The sequence below is a fragment of the Leucoraja erinacea genome, chromosome 15 (assembly GCF_028641065.1).
Source record: "Leucoraja erinacea ecotype New England chromosome 15, Leri_hhj_1, whole genome shotgun sequence".
NCBI classification, from domain to species: domain Eukaryota; kingdom Metazoa; phylum Chordata; class Chondrichthyes; order Rajiformes; family Rajidae; genus Leucoraja; species Leucoraja erinaceus.
The window spans coordinates 11,657,618-11,679,002 of record NC_073391.1 but is presented as its reverse complement, the minus strand read 5'-3'; the positions used below and the strand labels follow the sequence as shown (position 1 = coordinate 11,679,002).

At 39.7% G+C, this 21,385-nt stretch overlaps 1 protein-coding gene across 10 annotated transcripts in view; it reads right to left on the bottom strand.

Annotated features, from left to right (window-relative positions):
• Positions 1–21,385, bottom strand: part of ebf3a (EBF transcription factor 3a) — a 130,938-nt gene that overhangs the window by 29,952 nt on the left and 79,601 nt on the right. For 7 of the 10 annotated variants that reach the window (XM_055646674.1, XM_055646675.1, XM_055646680.1 and 4 more), the window contains 2 exons: positions 9,915–9,996; positions 5,988–6,132 (listed from right to left, as the gene is read on the bottom strand). In XM_055646674.1, the coding sequence (XP_055502649.1) occupies positions 5,988–6,132; positions 9,915–9,996 (227 nt within the window). The remainder of the gene's footprint in view (positions 1–5,987; positions 6,133–9,914; positions 9,997–21,385) is intronic. The other 3 variants (XM_055646676.1, XM_055646682.1, XM_055646679.1) reach the window with 1 other exon arrangement.

Sequence of the window (21,385 nt, the reverse complement as noted above, 5' to 3'; positions counted from 1 at the left end):
TAAGTCGTGATTTTTCCCAATACAAAAAAGCATGGTGGCTCTTGTTGATTCTGGTGTGATTACTAAATGTTAACATTAAATAATTCAGTTGTCAGCTACTTGGTATCCTCCGCTGTTGATACATCAGGCATTATTATGTTCCACTCTCACATTATTTAATAGCTCAAAGGGCATTTTTATTTATTCACAAATATAAAATATAATTAATGAAATGTTATGGGACTCTGTGGATACTCATTACAACAATTTGTATTTTAAATCAAATTTTGTTTTATGAATTGTCCACCTGGTTGCTGCTAATCAGTTCAAGCAGCAACTAACATGCAGCCTTTGTTAATAGCTAGTAGCTATTGTTGTGTAGTATATTTAAGACATGCCACCTTTCTTTATTTGCTTTTATGTTGGACTGGTGGAGGTTATATTTGCTTATTCCATGTGCATCTCCCTCTGCAACAGAGGGTCTGAGCACACACTAAGAACCTGCCCTTAACTATTGCTGTTGACTTCATGCTAATAAGTTCATACAAATTTTCATTTCTAAGGCTTCCAAGTGACATTTGCTTTTCTTAATTGCACAGAGATCGTTTGAAAAGGATCAGCTCTCTAAAGACTGACAAGCCTTCTCAAAGGGAGTGACCTTCATCAGCGCAGCCAATTATGGCAAATAATTCACACACAAAAATTACAGTAAACAAATTTACTTTGGAGGTGAGAGAAGAAAAGAATATAGGATTTGCTGCGTGCACAAGAGGCTGCTGTCTGGCAGCTGTGGCCTGACAAGCTCGCACATCACCGAGGAATTTGCAATGCTTCTCAGCAGAGAACATGGGTCTAACTCCGCCTGTGCCTTGAGCCATCTTCCTTCTGCCTGTATTTGCATACATTTCAATGCACATACAGAGAAGGAACATGTGTTCAATGGGAACCATGGCAAAATGAATTACACAGACAGTGTTAGAGATCTAATGATATACATGCACAATGCACTCAAGCAGATGATAGAAATTGGAAAGAGCAGATGAAGACAGCAGCAGAAGAACAGCAAATCTGTGCCTTTCCTTCCTTCTGTTCATTGGGTAAAGTTGAGGCATTCATTGAAACTATACTTCACGTTTTACAATGCGTGTTAGGTTAAAAGCTGCGCCTCAGCACGAGCCAAAACCACACATGGCTTAATGCATATCTCTGGTTTTGTGCAAATGAGCTTTTCATTATAACTGCTACATTTAATTATATACTTTCTATTGATGCACGTTGATCCTCTTATTTTTAAAAAAAAATGTCAATACTACATGTACAATTTTATTTAAAATGCTATAAAAGTTACCACCGTGTGACCACTGATAGATTTATTCCTCCAAGTCAAAGCTACAAATTATTTGTAATGGCTGGAATTAAGATGATCTTCAGAAAACACCCATTTTAGTACAAAGTGTTCTTTACATGTTTTTCTCTGCCAGGACATTACTTTAATAAACAAGTCTCAGAATGTTTTCCTTCCATTTTATCGTAGGCGGTTGTCCACTTTTTAGTTGTCCTGAACTATCCACTTCACAGAAAAGAAAGTGCAGGTGGGAGAACTATTCCAAAATCACTCCTGTTTAGAGTAGGAAAAGGCCAAGTTCACATACCTGCCCTTCGCTAAACCCACCAAAAGAGGTCCCAGAGTCAGATTAGCTCACTCTCCAAAGTTACTGCTTGAGCCGTCATGATGGAGATTTCGTATCCATTCACTCTATAACACATTGGACTTTCACTTTCTTTAAAAGTAACCAAAGTCCACACCAAAATGATCTTGACACACGCCACAGTGAAATGGATCAGAACTTTTCTTAATGTGCTTCAATCTACAAAATTTGCAACTTTCCAATTACTTTCAACGTCCTTGATGAACACAGTAATGATGCCAATGGGTGCACCGTATCCACAACACTGTGGTGTGCAAGTGTGTTAAGTTCCTGACAAGCCCAATAATGCGGGAAACAGCCATTCCATGTGATTGTGCAAATCACGATGAAGGAGAAGAGTTGTTGGAGGCTTCTGCAAATCGATCCCTTCAAATATGAACATTAAAAAAAAAAATCCTACAAGTATTTGCTCACCAAATCTATAGTTGGTGCTATTCAAATTAATCTTTTGCTTTTTTTGAACTTTTTAAACTATTGTATTAAACTAAAATTTACTGCCACAGCACACTGATTAATTTGTGCCAACATAACAACACGTTTTGACAGTAAAACTAACGAACAATGTAAATTGCAATGAAGGTAAACATTTTTTTTTTAAAGTAAATGACTCCCAGCGTTTAATACTTTCTAATTTCCTCTTGATTTGCTAGTTCACCCATGCAACTTTTCTTACCATAAGTTATTTCTCTGGAGAATTATAATAGCATTTGTCACCTTTCTTTGAATTTACAATAATAAAGCATTCAAACAAGCCTAATCTTGCCTTGCGAAGATTTCTTTGTTCTGCGTACTAAAATGTCTTGTAATTGTGCTTGGGATGTCCAGATGGCTGGTTGATACTCCAGCTGATAGGATTATACCTTTTACCTCTCCTAGGGCCATCTGTTCCCTTTAACTCAGTAAAACCCTGCAGCCTGCATTGAGTTGTCTTTATTGCATAAACCTAACAGCATTACAGGCACTTGGCATGCAAATCACTACAGTGCTGCAGGCCTCATATTGGTAGTGGGTGGGGGTGCTGAGGTGGGGGTAGTTGGGAATTGAAAAACTGAACACTGAAGGGAGGTGGAGTCATCTACAAAATCGGCGACAAGAAAAGAGTAAAATGTGATTCTCCGCAATGCTTGAAGGTGCATCCGTTGTGTTGCTCCCCACCCCTCCACCTCTGCCACCACCCCACCCAGCTGTCTCCGGCAACCGTAGATGTGGGCTCGGGAGAAGTCAATGGCAGGCTTCTGTAGCTGCAGCAAGAGCACCAGCGGCAACAGCAGGGGGAATTAGTTCTCTTGGAAACAGCCTGTGAGTGTGTGTATATACTGCTGGTGAATATTAGATGATTGGATAATGAGGTGTTAGCGAAGAGAAGCTGAACTCAAGACACGTATCTGCAGTTTTCACAGAGCACTTCCTGTTTTTAAAAAAGTGTTGCTAATTCAAAGCGTATAGTCTTGTCTCCTCCAAGCAGAAAATATTCCCCCATGTGCTGGTAATGGAATTATGTTTATTAACTGAATATCCTGCTTGACATGGGCAATTCATGCAATTTTTTTAATTTTGCAAACCGCCCAGGGTTTGGTATGGGACGAATTTTAGCAATTCCCTCATTTGGTAGTTTATTGGCACAAAAGCTGGCAGGATAGAGTTAAATTATAATGGCAGGAACTATGCTTATTATTAGGCAGTTAAATTTGTACAAAGGGTTGTGTGACTGGAATTAACAAGCAATAGTGAAGAAATATTTTTTAATTTGCACTGTACCACTATCGTAGGAAAAAGTAGTACTTGATTTGATTCAATTTTCCAAGATTGAATTGTGCATTTCTTACTTTTTACAATAGTTTAGCGTTTTACTTTGGTTACTGTTGATAGTTTTGTCAAATGACCTAGGATCTGAGCAGTAAACATAGTGGCTATAACCCATAAAATAACTAGTTCCATCTCTGGAGAAGAGTAGAACTGGGTATAGGATTCATCTTTTTTTTTTAATTGAGAAGTTCTCATTAATATTCGGTTGCTGGGCAAAACCCACACCTACATCAGTGGATACAAACCAGATAAACAATACGTCATCAGATATAATTGCCTAGAAATTCATCTCTCATCAGTAGTGCTACTGCCCAACACAGTACACAATGGTGACAGTACATTGTACCCTGCCCCTGCAGATTTCAGATTCAAAGTGCAAGCAGATGTGTTGTGCTTGGCACAACCAACAGATGAATCTTGAGGCAAATAACTTAATGCATTTGTTTGTTAGAGTTAACTTTGAAAAACTATTTATGATAGATGAAGGGATTTACTTTAGGTTTGATTAAATCATGGTGGCAAGCAACTTGAATTACATTTATTTGAATGAATTAATAAATATATTTATCTGATCAAAAAATTTCAACTTTCTTCTCTGCTTTGCCTTGCAAAATCTGATCTTCATAGGCACTGCAGTAAGGTAAAGATAGGGTTCCCACTGTGCTTGGCATGGTTCTGATGCCACACCAAGTAACCATTCTTCCCATATGATCGCAGGCAGGGAATATTATCACGTGTTTTTTGTTTTTTTTAATAACATTTCAGCATTACACGAGCCCCAAATGATGCACACACAGCAGACATGACGTGAAAGGACACAAAAAGACAAATGTTTTAAACTTTCTCTACCCCAGCTATGTTTAAACCGGGTACGGGTGTCGGAGGTTATGGGGAGAAGGCAGGAGAATGGGGTTAGAAGGGAGAGATGGATCAGCCATGCTTGAATGGCGGAGTAGACTTGATGGGCTGAATGGCCTAATTCTACTCCTACCATTTGTGATCTTATGATCTAAACCCAGCAACAGTGTCCTCACCGCTGTTCTGCTTGAGATCAACTTATTCTATATAACTCAACATAGCCTCAGAATCTCCTGGACTCAGAACAAAGTGGACCACTTTATTGCTCTGCAAAATATTTGATTTTGTACATCATGCATTGCTATCAAGTGAAACCACATCACCAGCTCCTTGTCTTTATTTTGCTGTTGTAGTTGCGAGAAGTGAATTTATTAATGTTGAATGCTGCAGCTCAGCCTCAAATGAACACAGCATTTGGTTATGTTCCAGAGAACATGACTCATTTTTTTATTATCATGCTTAAAACATTGAGATATTTGTCTGCTGTTTTTGGATGCATTTTCCTCCCCCTCTCCAAACCCTAAAAACCCACAACATTTATCAAGTTAGTTCGATAAGTACATTTTTCTCCAATCGAACATGAACTTCCTGTTGCACTGCGGTTCCCAGCAAATGTGCTGTGACTGGACTTGGCAGTGACTCAGTTTTAGTTCAGCATTCCAGATTTCAGCAATTCTTTGGATTCAAAGGGACCTTGCCCTCGCACTCCACCTTCACTTCATCAAGGATCTGGGCACTCTCTGTCAGTCACATATAATCGGTCAGAAGAAAACAAATGTTTTGTGCTGTTGCTTTTTTACTTGCGCGCCAAACACAGATTTTTGTCCGTAGCAGTAGGGCCCAGCAAACAGGAAACTGAGCTCACAGTAAATTCTTTACACATTTGATCATTTTTAAAAACTTTTTACCATAATTGTAAGTTACAGATCAAACCTGCCAGTGGAGTTCTGTGTTGCTGACCAGAGTGAGGCAGGTGCCAGAGAAGAATAAAAACAATGGCGAAAACTGACAGCAAAATAAAAGTGATCTCTTCCAGAGAAACTGATGATGATGTGGTTTCACTGGAAAGGTATGCGACAAATGTGAACAAATAAATGAAATTTAGGGAACAGGAAAACCAAGGAACTGCAGATGCTGGAACAATCGAAGGTAGACAAAAATGCTGGAGAAACTCAGCGGGTGAGGCAGCATCTATGGAGCGAAGAAATGGGTGACGTTTTGGGTCGAGACCATTCTTCACACTGATGATAGGATGGGAAGAGACAGAGACAGTGGGCTGTGAGAGAGCTGGGAAGGGGAGGAGAAAGAGGGAGAAAGCAAGGACTACCTGAAATTGGAGGTCAATGTTCATACCACTGGGGTATAAACTACCCAAGCAAAATATGAGGTGCTGCTCCTCCAATGTACAGTGGGACTCACTCTGCCCATGGAGGAGGCCCAGGACAGAAAGGTCAGATTCGGAATTGGAGGGGGGGAGTTGAAGTGCCAAGGATATTGGTTGACCAACTGAATGGAAAATACATTGGAAGGAAACGTAACTTGAAGGCTGTATCACCGAAAGAATAGGAATGTAAAATCTAATGGGAAGAAAAAGCTTCCGCAAATCATAAGACAATGCAAAATGTGTGTGCCTACCATTTTCCAGATAGGAAGTGGCCGTACCTTCTGAAGGATCAAGACGGCGAGCCCGCCTTCCATGCTTAGAGTTGTTGTGTACAAACATGTTGTCTGAGACAGCCAGCACGTGGCCATCAACATTAACTGTTGTTGATATAACAACCTGGGAATAAAGAACACACCAGTTAGGGGATAGTTAGGGGATTGTGCAAAAAGTCTGCAAAAGTGCTGACACCTTAATGAGCTGAAAATAAATACTAGGGGCCTTATTTTACCGTTAAATGAAACTGTCTTTGCAGAGAGCATGGAGTGGTGCCAGAATAAAGATGCTCCTTTCAAGAACAGTTTATGTAGTCACTATAAATACCTGTCATTCATGCAGGCTCTGTAAAAGCTTTCTCTTATAATTGTGTCTCTTAAAAACCCGCCACACTAATTACAATTTAATCTGCCTATTATGTTAACAAATGAATGCAATTCATGAGAAATTCTACTCACCATTATCAGGTCCTAAAACACCCCTCAAGCTACTCATTTAAATAGTTGCTGTTTTCATTGATCTATTGATATATTGATTAACTAGTTTATCTAATTAGAATTACCTCACTTGAGAATGGGTCCACATGAAAGGAGGCAAGGGTTCTGAAATTACCACAAACTCTTTAATAAATCAGGAGGCTTTCCTGCTTTCCCTTGGTAAATTATCCCAGGTCAATTTTCCACTTGCTTTTAATCACTAATAATGAACTTTTTTGCATCTGAAAAGAAAGGGCTGAATATGAATGGTGAGAGTGTTTTCAATCAGTGTAAAATAAGCCTCCCTCAAGTTCATTTTGATGGTGATTGGGCTTGGTATGTCAATGGAATTTCCTTTTTTGAGTGAAAGAGTTTTATTCTGCACCCAGGTTCAGGGACTGGCCATTGGATGCATGATGGATAGAGACTTCTCTGGCATCCAGCTGCTTCATAGCAAGGGAGAGCATACAAAATGCATGACCCTGCTTTAATGCTAGAATTGCTTCTGCAAGGTTTATTTTGAAAGTCCCATCGCTCGGTTTAAAGTTTCCAATGAAATGCAAAGCACTGGTCTCGTGAAATGAATTTTTGTTTTTGCATATACAATCTGCTTAATTATGCATTGAATTGACGTTGACTTGCAAAGGGTTTTTTTTTTAAATGATTATCGTAACATATCATTTTAATCCTACACATTAAGATGTGCCCCTAAAATGTGAAAGTGCCACGTGTTGTTCAAGTAAGAACATCGAGTTCTAACCACCTAAATGAGATGAACACCAAATGTTTCAATCACGTCTCTCAAGCAATAAAGCCTGTACATTGTGTTAGGGTCAAACTTCCGAACCTGGGATTGGCATGGAGTAAGCACAGGAATGTCCTGACTGCAGTGTAAATAATGATTGCATTATTGGAAGGAGCAGTTGGTGACAGGAGTTATGTAAATCAATATGCACAAACATTTTTTATATAGTTGTGATTCTTGGAAGCTTTTTAAAAACTTTTCATGGATTTAGTTTATGCGTAAAATACCACTTCTCCTGATCTCACCAGTACACCAATGTGGCCCTTGCCCGTTTCGCCTGAATAGCCACAAAATGCTGGAGTAACTCAGCGGGAGAGGCAGCATCTCTGGAGGGAAGGAATGGGTGACGTTTCGGGTCGAGACCCTTCTTCACCCAAAATGTCACCCATTCCTTCTCTCCAGAGATGCTGCCTATCCCCGCCAAGTTACTCCAGCACTTTGTGACTATCTTCGGCGTAAACCAGCATCTGCAATTCATTCATACACTACTTAGTGTTTGTTGCCTCTTCAGATAATAAAACAACCATATAGTAATGAATTTGGCATCATGAATATAATGTCGATATCATGTGCCAAATATGCGATCATTTAAAACACATGGCAAAACAAAGTAATCAAAATGTCTTTTTCCTACATTATATTGTAATGTAGAATAAGATTTGGTTTCTGATAGCAATTATTTTTTAAAAAGACTGAAATACACGACATGAATAAAAAACCAGAGGACCAACCCCAACCATGTTTGATATGTCACCTTATATTGGCCATTTACTGAAGAATAATATGCAATTCAGCATAAAGCACAGAAGAAGACTTTCCTTCACACTCCTGCAGTGCACCTCAAGAAAGGTGCTGAGGCAGCCAAATCAGCAAAATGAATTGCCTGGCATTTGACACCACGTTAAGTCCAGTTAAACCTTCTGAGAGGCAGGGAGATTAGCCGAAGAGACCCAAGAAAGTCCTTCTAGTGACTAGTGCTTCTACTGTCGACCACAAGATCACTGGTGACGGATGCTTCTTTTAGTCATCAGTGAGACAAAGAGGACATGTCCACTCATTCTAGGTTTGACCTTCTGCTCCACATCAATGGATCAATATCACCAATGCCACATAACCGAGATGCATGAAAAATGGAAACACTACTGTATTTTTGCAGCGTGAATTTTTTTCCCCCCATTATAAAATTCTTCTGTTCAGTCTTTGGTGAATATATTTGGTGATTCTTGAAGGTGGGAGTCTTCCATTCGTTGTTAACAATAGTTATGTTTCTTAACACCATAATCACAGAACAGAATTCACAGCTTACTATCAGTTATAAAGGAAGCATGCTAGCCTTCTAACCATGCACCTTCATCTTTCTACTCCGGAAACAATTTTCATTCTGTTAACCATGCTGCCTTTTTGGATCTTACATCGGTGCAGAATTAAGATAAATGAAAACAAAAATGTGATTTAAAATGATAATGTGCTTATTCAATCCACATTTTCTCTAAATAGTTGCTTTTTCCTGTAAGAAATGTAGAAATTGCATTAGGTACAAAGCAACTGTTTTCATATTTTGTAACTATTTTGTAGCTCTTTGAGCAAACAATACAAAGACCCCACCTAATAATTTAAATAGTTAAATGAACAAGTGAGTTTTATGTATGGGAGAAAAAACTGCTGCATTAATATTCATTGGGAAATATTAACTAACTGAAGACCATGACCAGAGTACCCACTCACAAAATTAGTTTTGGCAAAGAGCGATCATTTGAGTTTAAATTAAGACAAGGCAAAAATCCAAATTCTGGTATAAAAACAAAAATATATTTTTTCTATTTTAAGGCTTTCTTGCCATTTAAGTGCATAATCTATTGTACACTAATCTTCAGCATTCTTCTATGTTGGTCCAAGGACTAGCTGTTATAAATCTACCTTGAAGACTAAAGGTACGTCCATTTATTAAGTAGAGAATCTATATTAATGGCATTATTAGTTGGACAAATGAATTTAGAACTGATTTAATCAAGAGCAAATAATTTGAATTGAATTTATTATTTTGTTTTTATTGAAAGCTTGTCATGAAGGAGTGTGTTTTAAATTAAACAGGCTTTTAGTAATCGCTGGCAGGATTGATTAAATAACCCTGCATTATTTTAAAACTAACTAATCATTTTTAAACTATTTTTTTTACAGCGTGTCCAAATGGTACAGCATGCAGGAACGTACTCTGTTAGAGAATCATAGAATGTGGGTTTGCGCCTGTGATTCTCCACACAGACTTCCTGTTCTCTGCGGGACCTTTTGGGAGGTACTAGGTGGAGGTAAGGAAAATCGGCAGGTGTGTTAACCCGAGCCAGTCTCCTTGTACCTTCTCATAGCTGAATACACACGGTCATTGCCAGAGCCCTGCGAGCAGGTTACTTGTCCAGCCTTTCAGTCAGGAAATAGTGCATGGCATGGGGCGGTCTAAAGAGGGGAGAAATTAAATACATAAATATGCGGGTTTTTAAAAAAATGTAGACTGACAATATAACACTAAGTAACAGATATTTTAGTCCCCGACTGCCTCCCGTAGCTGAAAAATAAGCTCCCAAAAGATAAGAAGCTGTTAAACTTGCATTTATGTTGCTTTTATTTACCTGGAATCTACGCATGTCTCTCGGATTTCCTGCATTCTTCAAGCAGTTCTGATTGCACTTGAGGAAAAACTTTAAGAAGAATCTAAAATTAAATACAGAACAAATATTAAAAATCCATGAGACGAATGGCTACTTTTACTGACGGGTGAATAAATAAGATCATCATAAAGAACAGAAATCTAACATTAGTATGCAAGGCTCATGTAATTTGCTGCCTTTGTAATATACCTTTTATTATTCATTAATATATTGTTCACAGATTCCCTTCCACGCACATCTGCCATCAACATAAGTCACTTGATATTCCACCCACCAATTTTTACTAACAACCACTCTGCAATTAAACCAGGCAAAGTCAATACCCAGGTAAATTACACACACCTGCGGCCATGCTTCATTTTAACTACATCAGAATAGGACCTAACAAGGTGAGAGCATACAGCAAAGTTATGGGCCTGTCAAGCAATTAGGTTTCACTTCGGGGACATACACACAGGGCAATTACGCTGCACATTACAACCTGGCTAATCTTCTGAACAAATGTCATCTGTGAGGGACTGGATGAAGACAGTTCATCAGCAAATGTTCCTTTTCACCTGCCATATTCTACATCTAACAACGCAACTGAGTATTTTATTTAATTTCAAGTATTGTTTGTCTCTCGAAGAATTTTTGAAAAAAATATATATATTGTTCGCCTTTGAAGTTTCGGCAAACTGTGCACGCAACACAGTGATTCACTCTCAAGGTGTGAGAATGAACCACCGTGTGGTGTACACAGTGCATCGACTGACAAATACATGAGTCAAGCCTTCTGTACAGGTACATTGACAACTATTATACCATGGCATTGCTATATTTAAAGTGATCATGGCTTTTCCACAGTCGGACACTGAACATTCTTGTATCGTTTCATAAAGACCATAAATTGAACACAATATTCCTATTTATGGGAATCCAGTACAAAAACTACACAGGTATTCCTCAGTTTTGACTTACTTTAACAATGTCAATATTAACTTGTGGAAACTGAAAATGTTCTCTGAGTTATAGCCTGTGTAGCGTCTGTACAGCCTTTAACATGCCTGTAACTTTTTTGATCTAAAACAGTCAGGCATGAATGTAGTAAGACAGCTTGGGCATAAGGTGCTGGTCTCTTAGGGGGTATTGGCTGTGCAAGACATCAGGAAGTCAAAAGGTATGACTAGTCACTTGCTCTTTTACCCTTGGAACAGGAAATTCATAGGTGATATCTGACAGCCTGTGTGAATTAGTGTTTCCAGTCATCGCCACGTAAAGGATGTCTGTGATTGCGATGAAAGCAACAAAAAAATCTTTTTGTGTGGCAGAAAATCTTTGACTTCAGCACCAATAAACTCCTTTATTACTGCCAAACACAGATTTGCTGATTACAGTGAGGTGATAAAAATCCCATGTTGTCATTAGTGCATTATGCCTAATTGTGTACAGTATGTTTAAGGTTCTATCGGTTAGCCCATTATCAAAATGACCATTATGTACACTAATTCTCTGACCCTGTGTTTATTTCCCTAAAGAGTCATAATCTTTCACAGTAGGTTTTAGAGTAAATCAAGCTTGAAATATAGGCTTTATTTACTTCTGCTACTCCCTGGCTTGTCGGTAGCTCTAGTTCAGACTGATCTGCTATCCCTGCAAAACAATACGGGACTGGAAATGGGCACAATATGCAATCTTTGACTTTCTTGTTTGTTTGTTTTTATTGCCTAATAACTTATTTGACAAACTCCATTCCAACGTTCAATGCTTTAAACCGGTCCTTCCAACACACCAATGTTCCTGAGTACTATTCATTTAGGATTAACATAATATTAATTAATATCAAAGTTACAATTTGGACTATTAACAACAAGAATGGGAAATGTTTTACAATTTTTAATTGCAGATAGAAATGACAATCAAGTGTGAAATTTAAGTATTTAACTGGTAGAAGTGAGTTTTTTTATTGAATTTAATAAATGCTGGACACAAAAAGCTGGAGTAACTGAGCGAGTCAGACTGCATCTCTGGAGAAAAGGAATAGGTGACATTTCGGGTTGAGACCCTTCTTCAGATCCTTCGCAGAGATGCTGTCTGACCCACTGAGTTGCCACAGCTTTTTGTGTCTATCTTTGGTTTAAACCAGCATCTGCAGTTCCTTCCTATACAATAAATGCTGGGTAAGTCCACCATATGTATTAAAAATATCATCTATAGATATTGAACCTACAAAGACTAGCTTCTATACCTCCATAGGCCACTGTTTACACAAATACTACCCCATGATTCTTTGATGTTCTAAATGGCTTATGACTTGTGTATGAACCATGTTAATGATATAAATAACATTAATTCAAATAGCTAAAGGTTTGGTCTTTCCATGTCATTTTCACAGCCACTTCAATTGATGCATGTTTGAACTATGAATTGGTTCATTTATTTTTACTTTTATGAAGTTGATTAGCAAGAGCTCTTTCCTTATCTGATGAAAATCATTTTAATTGTAGTGTTAGACTCAAGTGTAATATCCATTACATTATGTGCTGTTTAAATTCTACATGGGTATTGTGTAAATTGCTCCTTTGTGAGTGTGGAAGCAATTATTACTAAACAGCACTCTTAAATGGCTACAGAACTTTGTGGTGTTGTTCAGACTATCAGAAACAAAGCAGCCTGTTTAATTGTAATTTAATGGAATATCAACGAGTCTATGGCATTAGTCGCTGGCAAACGAGAGCAGGAGAGAAAAATTAACTGCAATTATGTTTGATTAAAGCTATCCTTCTCAATAATCAGCTATCCTGACAGGCCATGAGGCTCTGGTGGGTTTCAGGATGGCAAAAGGTGTTGAGCAATATTAGGGCCAATAAAGGAGATATTAGCATAGCTAATTACAGCAGCACAAAACCTGTAAAAGGGACCTCTGTGTATTGTAATGTGTGAAATAATTGGCTGAGTCCGTTATCAATTACATGAAGAATGAATTTGGTTTGTCACTGAAAAGCTGATGAGATGCATTTCATTTGACACTGCCCCTCTCCCCAATGTTTTGATGTAACTAAGGACTTATCAGCTTTTATCAAAAGCTGCAACTTTCCAGTGGGCAAATCGCTGATAAAATTATCTTGCCAGCGAGTGTTAGGTAATTAATACAACTCATCCTCGCTGCCTTGCTTGCTACTGCTGCTTTTTGCCTATCTAAAGCCACTAATCATGTAATAATGATTTCTTTCCCTCTGGTCAAAGGAGAAATAGATTAGCTCTTTAGAAATACAGCTGGCTTGATGTATAAACTATTTGTGCTTCATAGCACTAGTAATTGAGGGGAAAAAAAGTCCAAAGTTTTCAACATTTAGATTTATCTCTTTCTTACTCTGCATGTCTCAAGCATAGGCAGATGAAAAAAAAAGACATTCTCAAGTCCTGGTCATACGAACACCCATTAGATAAAGAATTAGTTCAAAAATGTGACATTTCCAGTAATTGGAATTTTGCAACAGCTGTGTAAAGATGCAATAAAATCTGCGACCTAGTAATACTGGCAGTGGAGAGTTTACTTTCTCAGTAGGCGGTAAAGGGAGATATTCAAGGAGACAATGCAAGGAAGACACACAAAATGCAGCCATTCATCAGATGACTATGAGGATAAAACGGAGCATCGCTGAGGGGACTCTTTGGTGTCAAAGTTGCCAATATAAACAAATTCAACAAGACCCTGTGACCAAATGTGTAAGAAAGAACCGCAGATGCTGGTTTATACCAAAGATAGACACAAAATGCTGGAGAAACTCCGCGGGATAGGCATCATCTCAGGAGAGAAGGAATAGGTGACGTCAAGGTCTTCCTCTGAAGAAGGGTCTTGTCTCGAAACATCACCCATTCCTTCTCTCTAGAGATGCTGCCTGGCCCGCTGAGTTACTCCAGCATTTTGTGTCCACGCTGGGACCAAATGGTCCACCGTAAGATCACGCGAGCTGATAATGTGACTAATTACGTGAACAGTTTTGATGGTGAAGAGCGAAGGTTTGCCATGGGATCTGCTCAACTAACGCTATGGAATTTTGTTCGTCCAACTGGGCTGGCCAGTGAGGAATTAGTTTAACATTTAATCTGAAAGATGACTCCTGTGCTAGTACACCACTTGAATTTCATTCCAGATTATGAGCCCAGTTTCGTAGTGGAATTAGGAAAATGCAGAAAGGTGAATCTAAACTAGCATTAGGATGTACTTAAAAATGATTTACACTTGGCAGAGACTACCACGTAGAATATAAAACTGAAAGCTGATACAGATACAGGAAGGAAAAAAAATTACTGTCTGGATGTTATTCTTTGAGGATTCAATTTTTCAAACAGAATTCAGAAGACCCTGCAATATGTTTTGTGTGATCCTTCTGACAACATGCTGCATGCAAATCTGTTAGAATTAAAACAATGAGGATGGATACAGAATTTGCTGAGGACAGTAAGCAGGATGTACTTATCACAAGAAAATGGTTTCAGAATGGTGGGAGGTACTGAATGGAGGGCTGAGAAATTGGTGTTTGGACCTGCACTGTTCTAGAGTGATATTAATATTTTGGATGCAGAAACTTATTGAAAACTGACCAAATTTGGAGATAATACCAAACCAGGAGGGGCATTTTAATCCATTATTTTTTTTCAAAGTGGCTGAGGATAAAGTTGAAAATGATTTGAGGATAATTACAGACTTGATGCTCAATGTGTCAAATCACCACACAGCAGCAATTAACTAAGTAAATAAACCTCAGAACACATATAGCCATAGGAAAGTCCAAGTCAAAGAAACTACTGATTAAACTGTATAATGCTCTAGTCAAATCCCATTCCACAAAGAGTACATTCAAATCCTACAGGCAGTGCAGGGAAGAGCACAAGACTGATCACTGCATCAAAATTATGAGGAATCACTGAAGAACCTTCAGCTTTTTCAATCCCATAGAGAGGCAATTGATTTAAAAGGTGAATGCAAAGCACAACATCCTACTGCAATAAGAGGATTCAAACTAGTGAACAATGAATTGAGGAGTGATATGAAGAGGTTACTCATCACACTGCAGACTGACCAGCATGCACAATGGGTCTCCACAAAAAAGACTGGAAATCAGGAACCAAGGGGTAATTTTAGATCATCTTGATTTTGTGATACTTTTATCATGTGAGTTCTCTATCTAATATTCAATTGATATATTGTCTCATTGCATTTGATCCTGACTACGGGTGCTGTCTGTATGGAGTTTGCATGTTCACCCCTTGACCACGTGGCTTTTCTCCAGTTTCCTCCCACATTTCAAACATGTACAGGTTTGTAGGTTAATTGGCTTCAGTAAAAATTGTGAATTGTATCTAGCGTGTAGGCTTGTGTTAGTGTACGGGGATCACTGGTCAGCATGGACTCGGTGGGTCGAAGGGCCTGTTTCCACTCTGTACCTCTAAACTAAATTTAAAATAGATCTGTCGGGAATTCTGCAAAGCAGCATATGACCAAGAAACTTCACCTGTTAAGTTCAGACAACAGAATTGACGATGCTGGAAACACTCGGCCAATCGACCAGCATCTCTAAAGGGAAGTACACAGCTAACAGTTCCATTGAATGACTATTTCTCTCTCCGTAAATATTGCCTGAACAGCAATTCTGGTTTCTATAACAAATTTTCATCATCCACAGACGTTTTTGCCATGGAATATATAATGAAGTTGGTTGGGGAAGAAATATTAGCCAGGATATTAGAATTCTATGTGCTGCTTTAACATCCACTTAAATCACTTGATTAGGCCTCGGCAAAGCATATGATCTGAAAGAAAGCACCACCAAGACAGCAACGGTCCCTCAATACTGCACGGGAGTATCAGCCAATCTCATGCCCGAAGCTATCCAAGAACAGATTGCAGATCAAGTCACTCGGAGGAGATTTGATTGCTAACTATCTGAATGAAATAGAGATTGGGACTCACACAGACAATTTATCAGGAACTCAGGCCAGAAATTAACCCAAATGGGGACGTAATTGGAAAGGACAAAGGCATCAAAAATAACATTTTTGAAAAATATGGGAATTGAATCAAACTGGATAACACGAGAAATACTGTAACCAGAATATACATGCCAGGTCAAAATTCATAAAACAGACCTCAGAGAAACCAATGCAAATATACCCAATGAAGCCTTGAATCTATCATCAGTTACCTCAACAACCTCAAACATGAATCACACTAAAGTGCATGGAAAACATTATTTGCGATTAAATATGTTTAATAAGTATCAACAGTTTCAAACTACTGTTAAATATAACAGTCCTACTGTATTTCATAACAGTGGCACATAATTTCCTCTTGGCGACTAGATACACATACAATATTTGCTACTGATTCTAGGCTCAACTTCCTTGGATTTTCTAGTGTCAGCATAACCATTCCTCACGGGTAGGGTCCTATGGAATGGGAAAGGCATGTGCATGTAAATGTTCCATCGCAGGTCAGACAAACTGATCCAAGATAAAATGATTTTTTTTTTAAACTAAGCTCAACTTTAAAGCCCATCAAAAATTGTACATATTTCTGCAATGGTATTGGTTTATTATCGTCATATGTATGGAGCGGTGATGAAATACTTTGTTTGCGTGCTACCCAGTCAAATCATACTATGCACAAGTACAATCAAGCCATATGCAGGTACAACAGGTTGTGCAAAGAGAAAATTCCAGAGTGCAGAATTAGTGTTGAGGCTTTGCAGCATTACAATTACAGAGAAAGTGCAGGTTCTGTTTAAGTGCAAGAGCAGCAGTGAGGTAGGTTTGGGGATTGAGACTACACCTTTAGTTTATGAGAGGACCATTCAGTAGTTTGACAACAGTGTGAAAGAAGCGGGTGGTATGTGTTTTTAAAACATACAACACAGGAACATAAATTGGATAGGCATATGGATGAGAAGGGGATGGAGGGTTATGGTATGAGTGCAGGCAGGTGGGACTAAGGGGAAAAAAAATTTGTTCGGCACGGACTTGTAGGGGGCCGAGATGGCCTGTTTCCGTGCTGTAATTGTTATATGGTTATATATGGTTATATGGTTATAAGGAACAGGCCATTTGGCCAAGTTAAACTAATCTCATCTGTTTGCACATGATCCATATTGCTCATTCTCCACATATCCAAGTGATTATCCAAAAAACCTCCTAAAAGTCACTATTGCCACCACCACTGCTGGAATTACATTGCAGGCTCCCCACCACCCAGTGTGTAAAAATAAACTTGCTCCACACATCTCCTTTAAACTTTGCCCCTTTTTCCTTCAAGCCATGCCCTCATCTTTGATATTGACACCCTAGGAATAAAAAGTTCTGAATGTCTACCCTATCTACGCCTCTCATATATTTGTATACTTCTATCAGGTCTCCTATCAACTTCCAGTACTCTAGAGAAAACAATCCTCGTTTGTCCAATCACTCCTTGTAGCTAATACTCCCTAATCCAGACAGCGTTCTTCCTGTAATTCCTCCCCATTACAAGGTGGAGGATTTGGAGATGGTTAATCCCTTCTGCGCCTGCTCCAAATCCTTCCTATAATGGGAAGACGAGAACGTACACAATACTCCAAATACAGATGCAACATGACTTCCTACTCTTATACCCTATAAGTGGATGTTATACTCAATGAATACAAGCATACTCACTATTCCATCTATTTGTTTTGCTACTTTCAGGGACCTATGGACCTGGGTGCCAAAATCCCTCTCTACTTCTGTATCTTTTGCCCAATGAGAGAGGGGAGAGGAGGAAATGACTGTGGTGCAAATGGTTTTTGATTATGTGTGCTGCTTTTCCAAGGCAGTGTGAGGTGTGCATGGGAGGCTGGCTGTTTGATGGATTAGTCTACATCCACCACGCTCTGCAATTGTTTGCAGATTTGGACAAGTACAGTTGCCAAACCAAGCTGTGATACATCCCAATCGGATGCTTTCTACAGTGAATCTGTAGAAGTTGGTAAGAGTTGTTGGAGAGTTGCCAAACTTCCTTAATTTACTGTAGAAGTACAGAGTGGTGTAGCATTCAGATATATTCAAAAACCGAGAACATTTTTAATCTATTAAAAAATGTTAAAAAGTCACAGAGCTGCTACATCGCACTCCAATGACCCAGGTTCCTCTAATGCTCTGTCGAGTTTGCCACTGTAAATTGCCCCAGGGAGAGTTGAGTGATATAATCCGAGAGGCATTTAAGAGAATAGGTCACAAGGAAAATTAATTCATGTTCATAAGTTCATGTGATAGGAGAAGAATTAGGCCATTCTACGTTGTAAGGAAATATGTAAATAGTACCTTTAAATATAAAATTAAACATACTTGTAAAACTTTTAAATATAATAATAATAATAATAAATTTTAATAATAATAATAATAATAATAATAAATTTTATTTTCGGGCGCCTTTCAAAGTCTCAAGGACGCCTTACAGAAATTAACAGAAGAGAAAAAAACATATAGTCGGAGTAAAATAAATAATAAGGACATCACCAATACACAAATTAAAGACAGAAATCGCTCCAAAGACAAAAAAATCAAAAAACACAATGTGAAGAGAGAGCAGCGGCAGCTAAAGCGTGCCAGCGTACACTCTCCCTTCCGACAGCCATCTTGGACACAGACTAACATATTAACTTACACGCAAAAAAAATCATCCCCCCACAGTGGTTACCACTGTGGGGGAAGGCACAATGTCCAGTCCCCATCCCCAGTTCACCCAAAGTCAGGCCTATTGAGGCCACCACTATTGCCTCTATGGAGGCCAGATGTTCCTGGCCGTTCTGGCTGGGTGGTGTTGCCCCAGCGTCGGGAGAGTCCTCACAGCGGCTGGGCCACCTGGAACGGCCGCTTCCTAGCTGGGGAACGCGGTTTCCGAAGCCGACAGGGACGCACCGGGTTGGAGCTCCCTGGCTCCCGATGTTAGAGTCGGCGCTGCCCACTCCGCTCCGCAGACCCGCAGCCCCGAGGTGTTGATCTCGGCAGTCACAGCTCACCGGAGCTCAAGAGCGTCGATCCAGCGCGGCGACCCAGGCAAGGCATCGCCCGCTCCGCTCGGCGATAGCGCTCCAGCGCTGTGCCGCCAATGAAGCCGAGGTGCTGGGCGGTCCCCGCCAGGAAACGGCGCTCCACGCCCGCTGGTAGGCCATGAGGACGGGTCGACGGGGCAGCCCGGAGAAAAAGCTGCCTCACCGACCAGGTAGGGACCTAGAAGTATAATTACCTCCTTCCCCCCACATTAAAAAGTCCATTTCTCCAACAGACGAAGAACAAGACTTACTAAAAACTTTTTAAAAAAAAGAATTAAACGGACGGCTGCTGGTTAGCAGCCGTTCCCCAAGATGGCTCCTCCTCCCGAAGAAGAGGAATTAAACCAGTTCAAAACTAAAACAATTGAAGAAAATATATTTAGCTAAGGTTGCTCCTTGTAGATATTGCTCTCCATTCCCAGTCATGGAAAATTCTTCTTTCGTCAGGTTTAACCAACTGCGGGTCAATCTAGCAATTTCTCATGCACGTGCAGGGAAACTGCTGCTTATTCACACATTCACTACAACAGCAATGCACATTGTTGGACAATAGCACAAACAACGGCTAGCAATATCAACGTTTCCACATTTGCACAGTAAGCCTGACGTTGCTGATAGTTGGCAAGGAACTATTGGCTCTTAAATGGTGACTCTCAATATTCCCTCACGAGATCGAGGCAATCATTAGGATCATTCACACAATTGGACCACTGCAGCCCCACTTTGAACTTGTCAAAATCAGAGATAATGACCTCAGAACAGGTTTCCTGTTCCATTAATCCTAATGACTGACTCATTGTTACGTTCAGATGGTCTTACCACGAGGTAGCTAAAACACCAGGCTGTTTCATCAATTTTAAAATATGCAGACTAATCCTGCATGCAGCATCCTGCATAAAGACCCAGCTGCTGTTTTAGGACAGAGTTTTATTACAAGCCTGGATCGAGTGAATGTGGAGAGGATGTTTCCAATAGTGGGAGAATCTAGGACCAGAGATCATAACCTCAGAATAAAAGGACATAGTTATGGAAAGGAGATGAGAGGAAATTTCTTTAGTCAGAGGGTGGTGAATTTGTGGAATTCATTGACATAGACGGCTGCGGAGGCCACCAATGGATATATTTAAGGCGGAGATTGACAGATTCTTGATTAGCATTGGTATTAGGGGTTATGGGGAGAAAGCAAGAGAATGGGGTTGAGAGGGAAAGATAGATCAACCATGATTGAAGGGCAGAGTACACTTGATGGCCTCATTCTGCCCCTGGAACTTATGAATTTGTGAACATGCATTACACTATGAAAAGAGTGCACTTTCCTTTAACTGTAGCTTTGCTCCACCATTATCCCACCATACAATATTTCCCACTACCTTGCAGCCAATCCATGGATCTCCGGATGGCATGATATTGGAGGAACCAAATCCTCCCAATGTTAATCCGTGTACCTATTTTGCATAAATTCTTGAAAAGAACTCGGGCCTCTTTGCTCACAGTTGCCCACCCACTGTATAAACCCATAAGGCAGCCATGGTGGCGTAGCGGTAGAGTTGCTGTCTTCCAGCACTTGCAGCACCAGAGACCTGGGTTCGATCCCAACTACAGGTGCTGTCTGTACGGAATTTGTACGTTCTCCCCATGACCGCACGGGTTTTCTCCAATATATTTGGTTTCCTCCCACACTCCAAAGACGTACAGGTTTGTGGGTTGATTGGCTTGGTCCAAGTGTAAATTGGCCCTAGTATGTGTAGGATAGCGTTAATGTGCGCTGTTCGGTGCGGACGAAGGGCCTGTTTCCGCACTCTATGTCTGAACTAAACTAAACCATTCTGAAGAAGGGTTTCGGCCCGAAACGTTGCCTATTTCCTTCGCTCCATAGATGCTGCTGCACCCGCTGAGTTTCTCCAGCATTTTTGTGTACCTTCAACCATTCTGATAATTTCTTCCTTGTATACGTCACACTTGCATGTGTCAATGGTCCTGATTTTACAACTTTAACAATGACAGAAAACCTAGCCGCATCTCCCTCATTACACCATGAAGCTGATGGACAGTTTGGGGGTTTCTGCTCATGCAGGGCTTATCTTATGAAATTCCACCATTGCTGCCAATGATGTTTCCACTCGCCCACCCTCTCCATTGCCAACATGGGAAATGAGTTTAAGCGATGAAAACTTGACACATTTACAGACTATCTGCTGTAAAACTTTGTTTTGCAACTTGTAACTGTTTTATTGGCAAACTAAGCCATAATTGCTGCTCCGCAAAGTACAATTTTGTGCAGTAATTGTAATTTCCTGCCAGAAATATTTTGATGTTATCAATTTAAAAAAATATTTATTTTGTACAGGATTTCTATTTCAGCCTGAGTACATTCTGATCTCTACT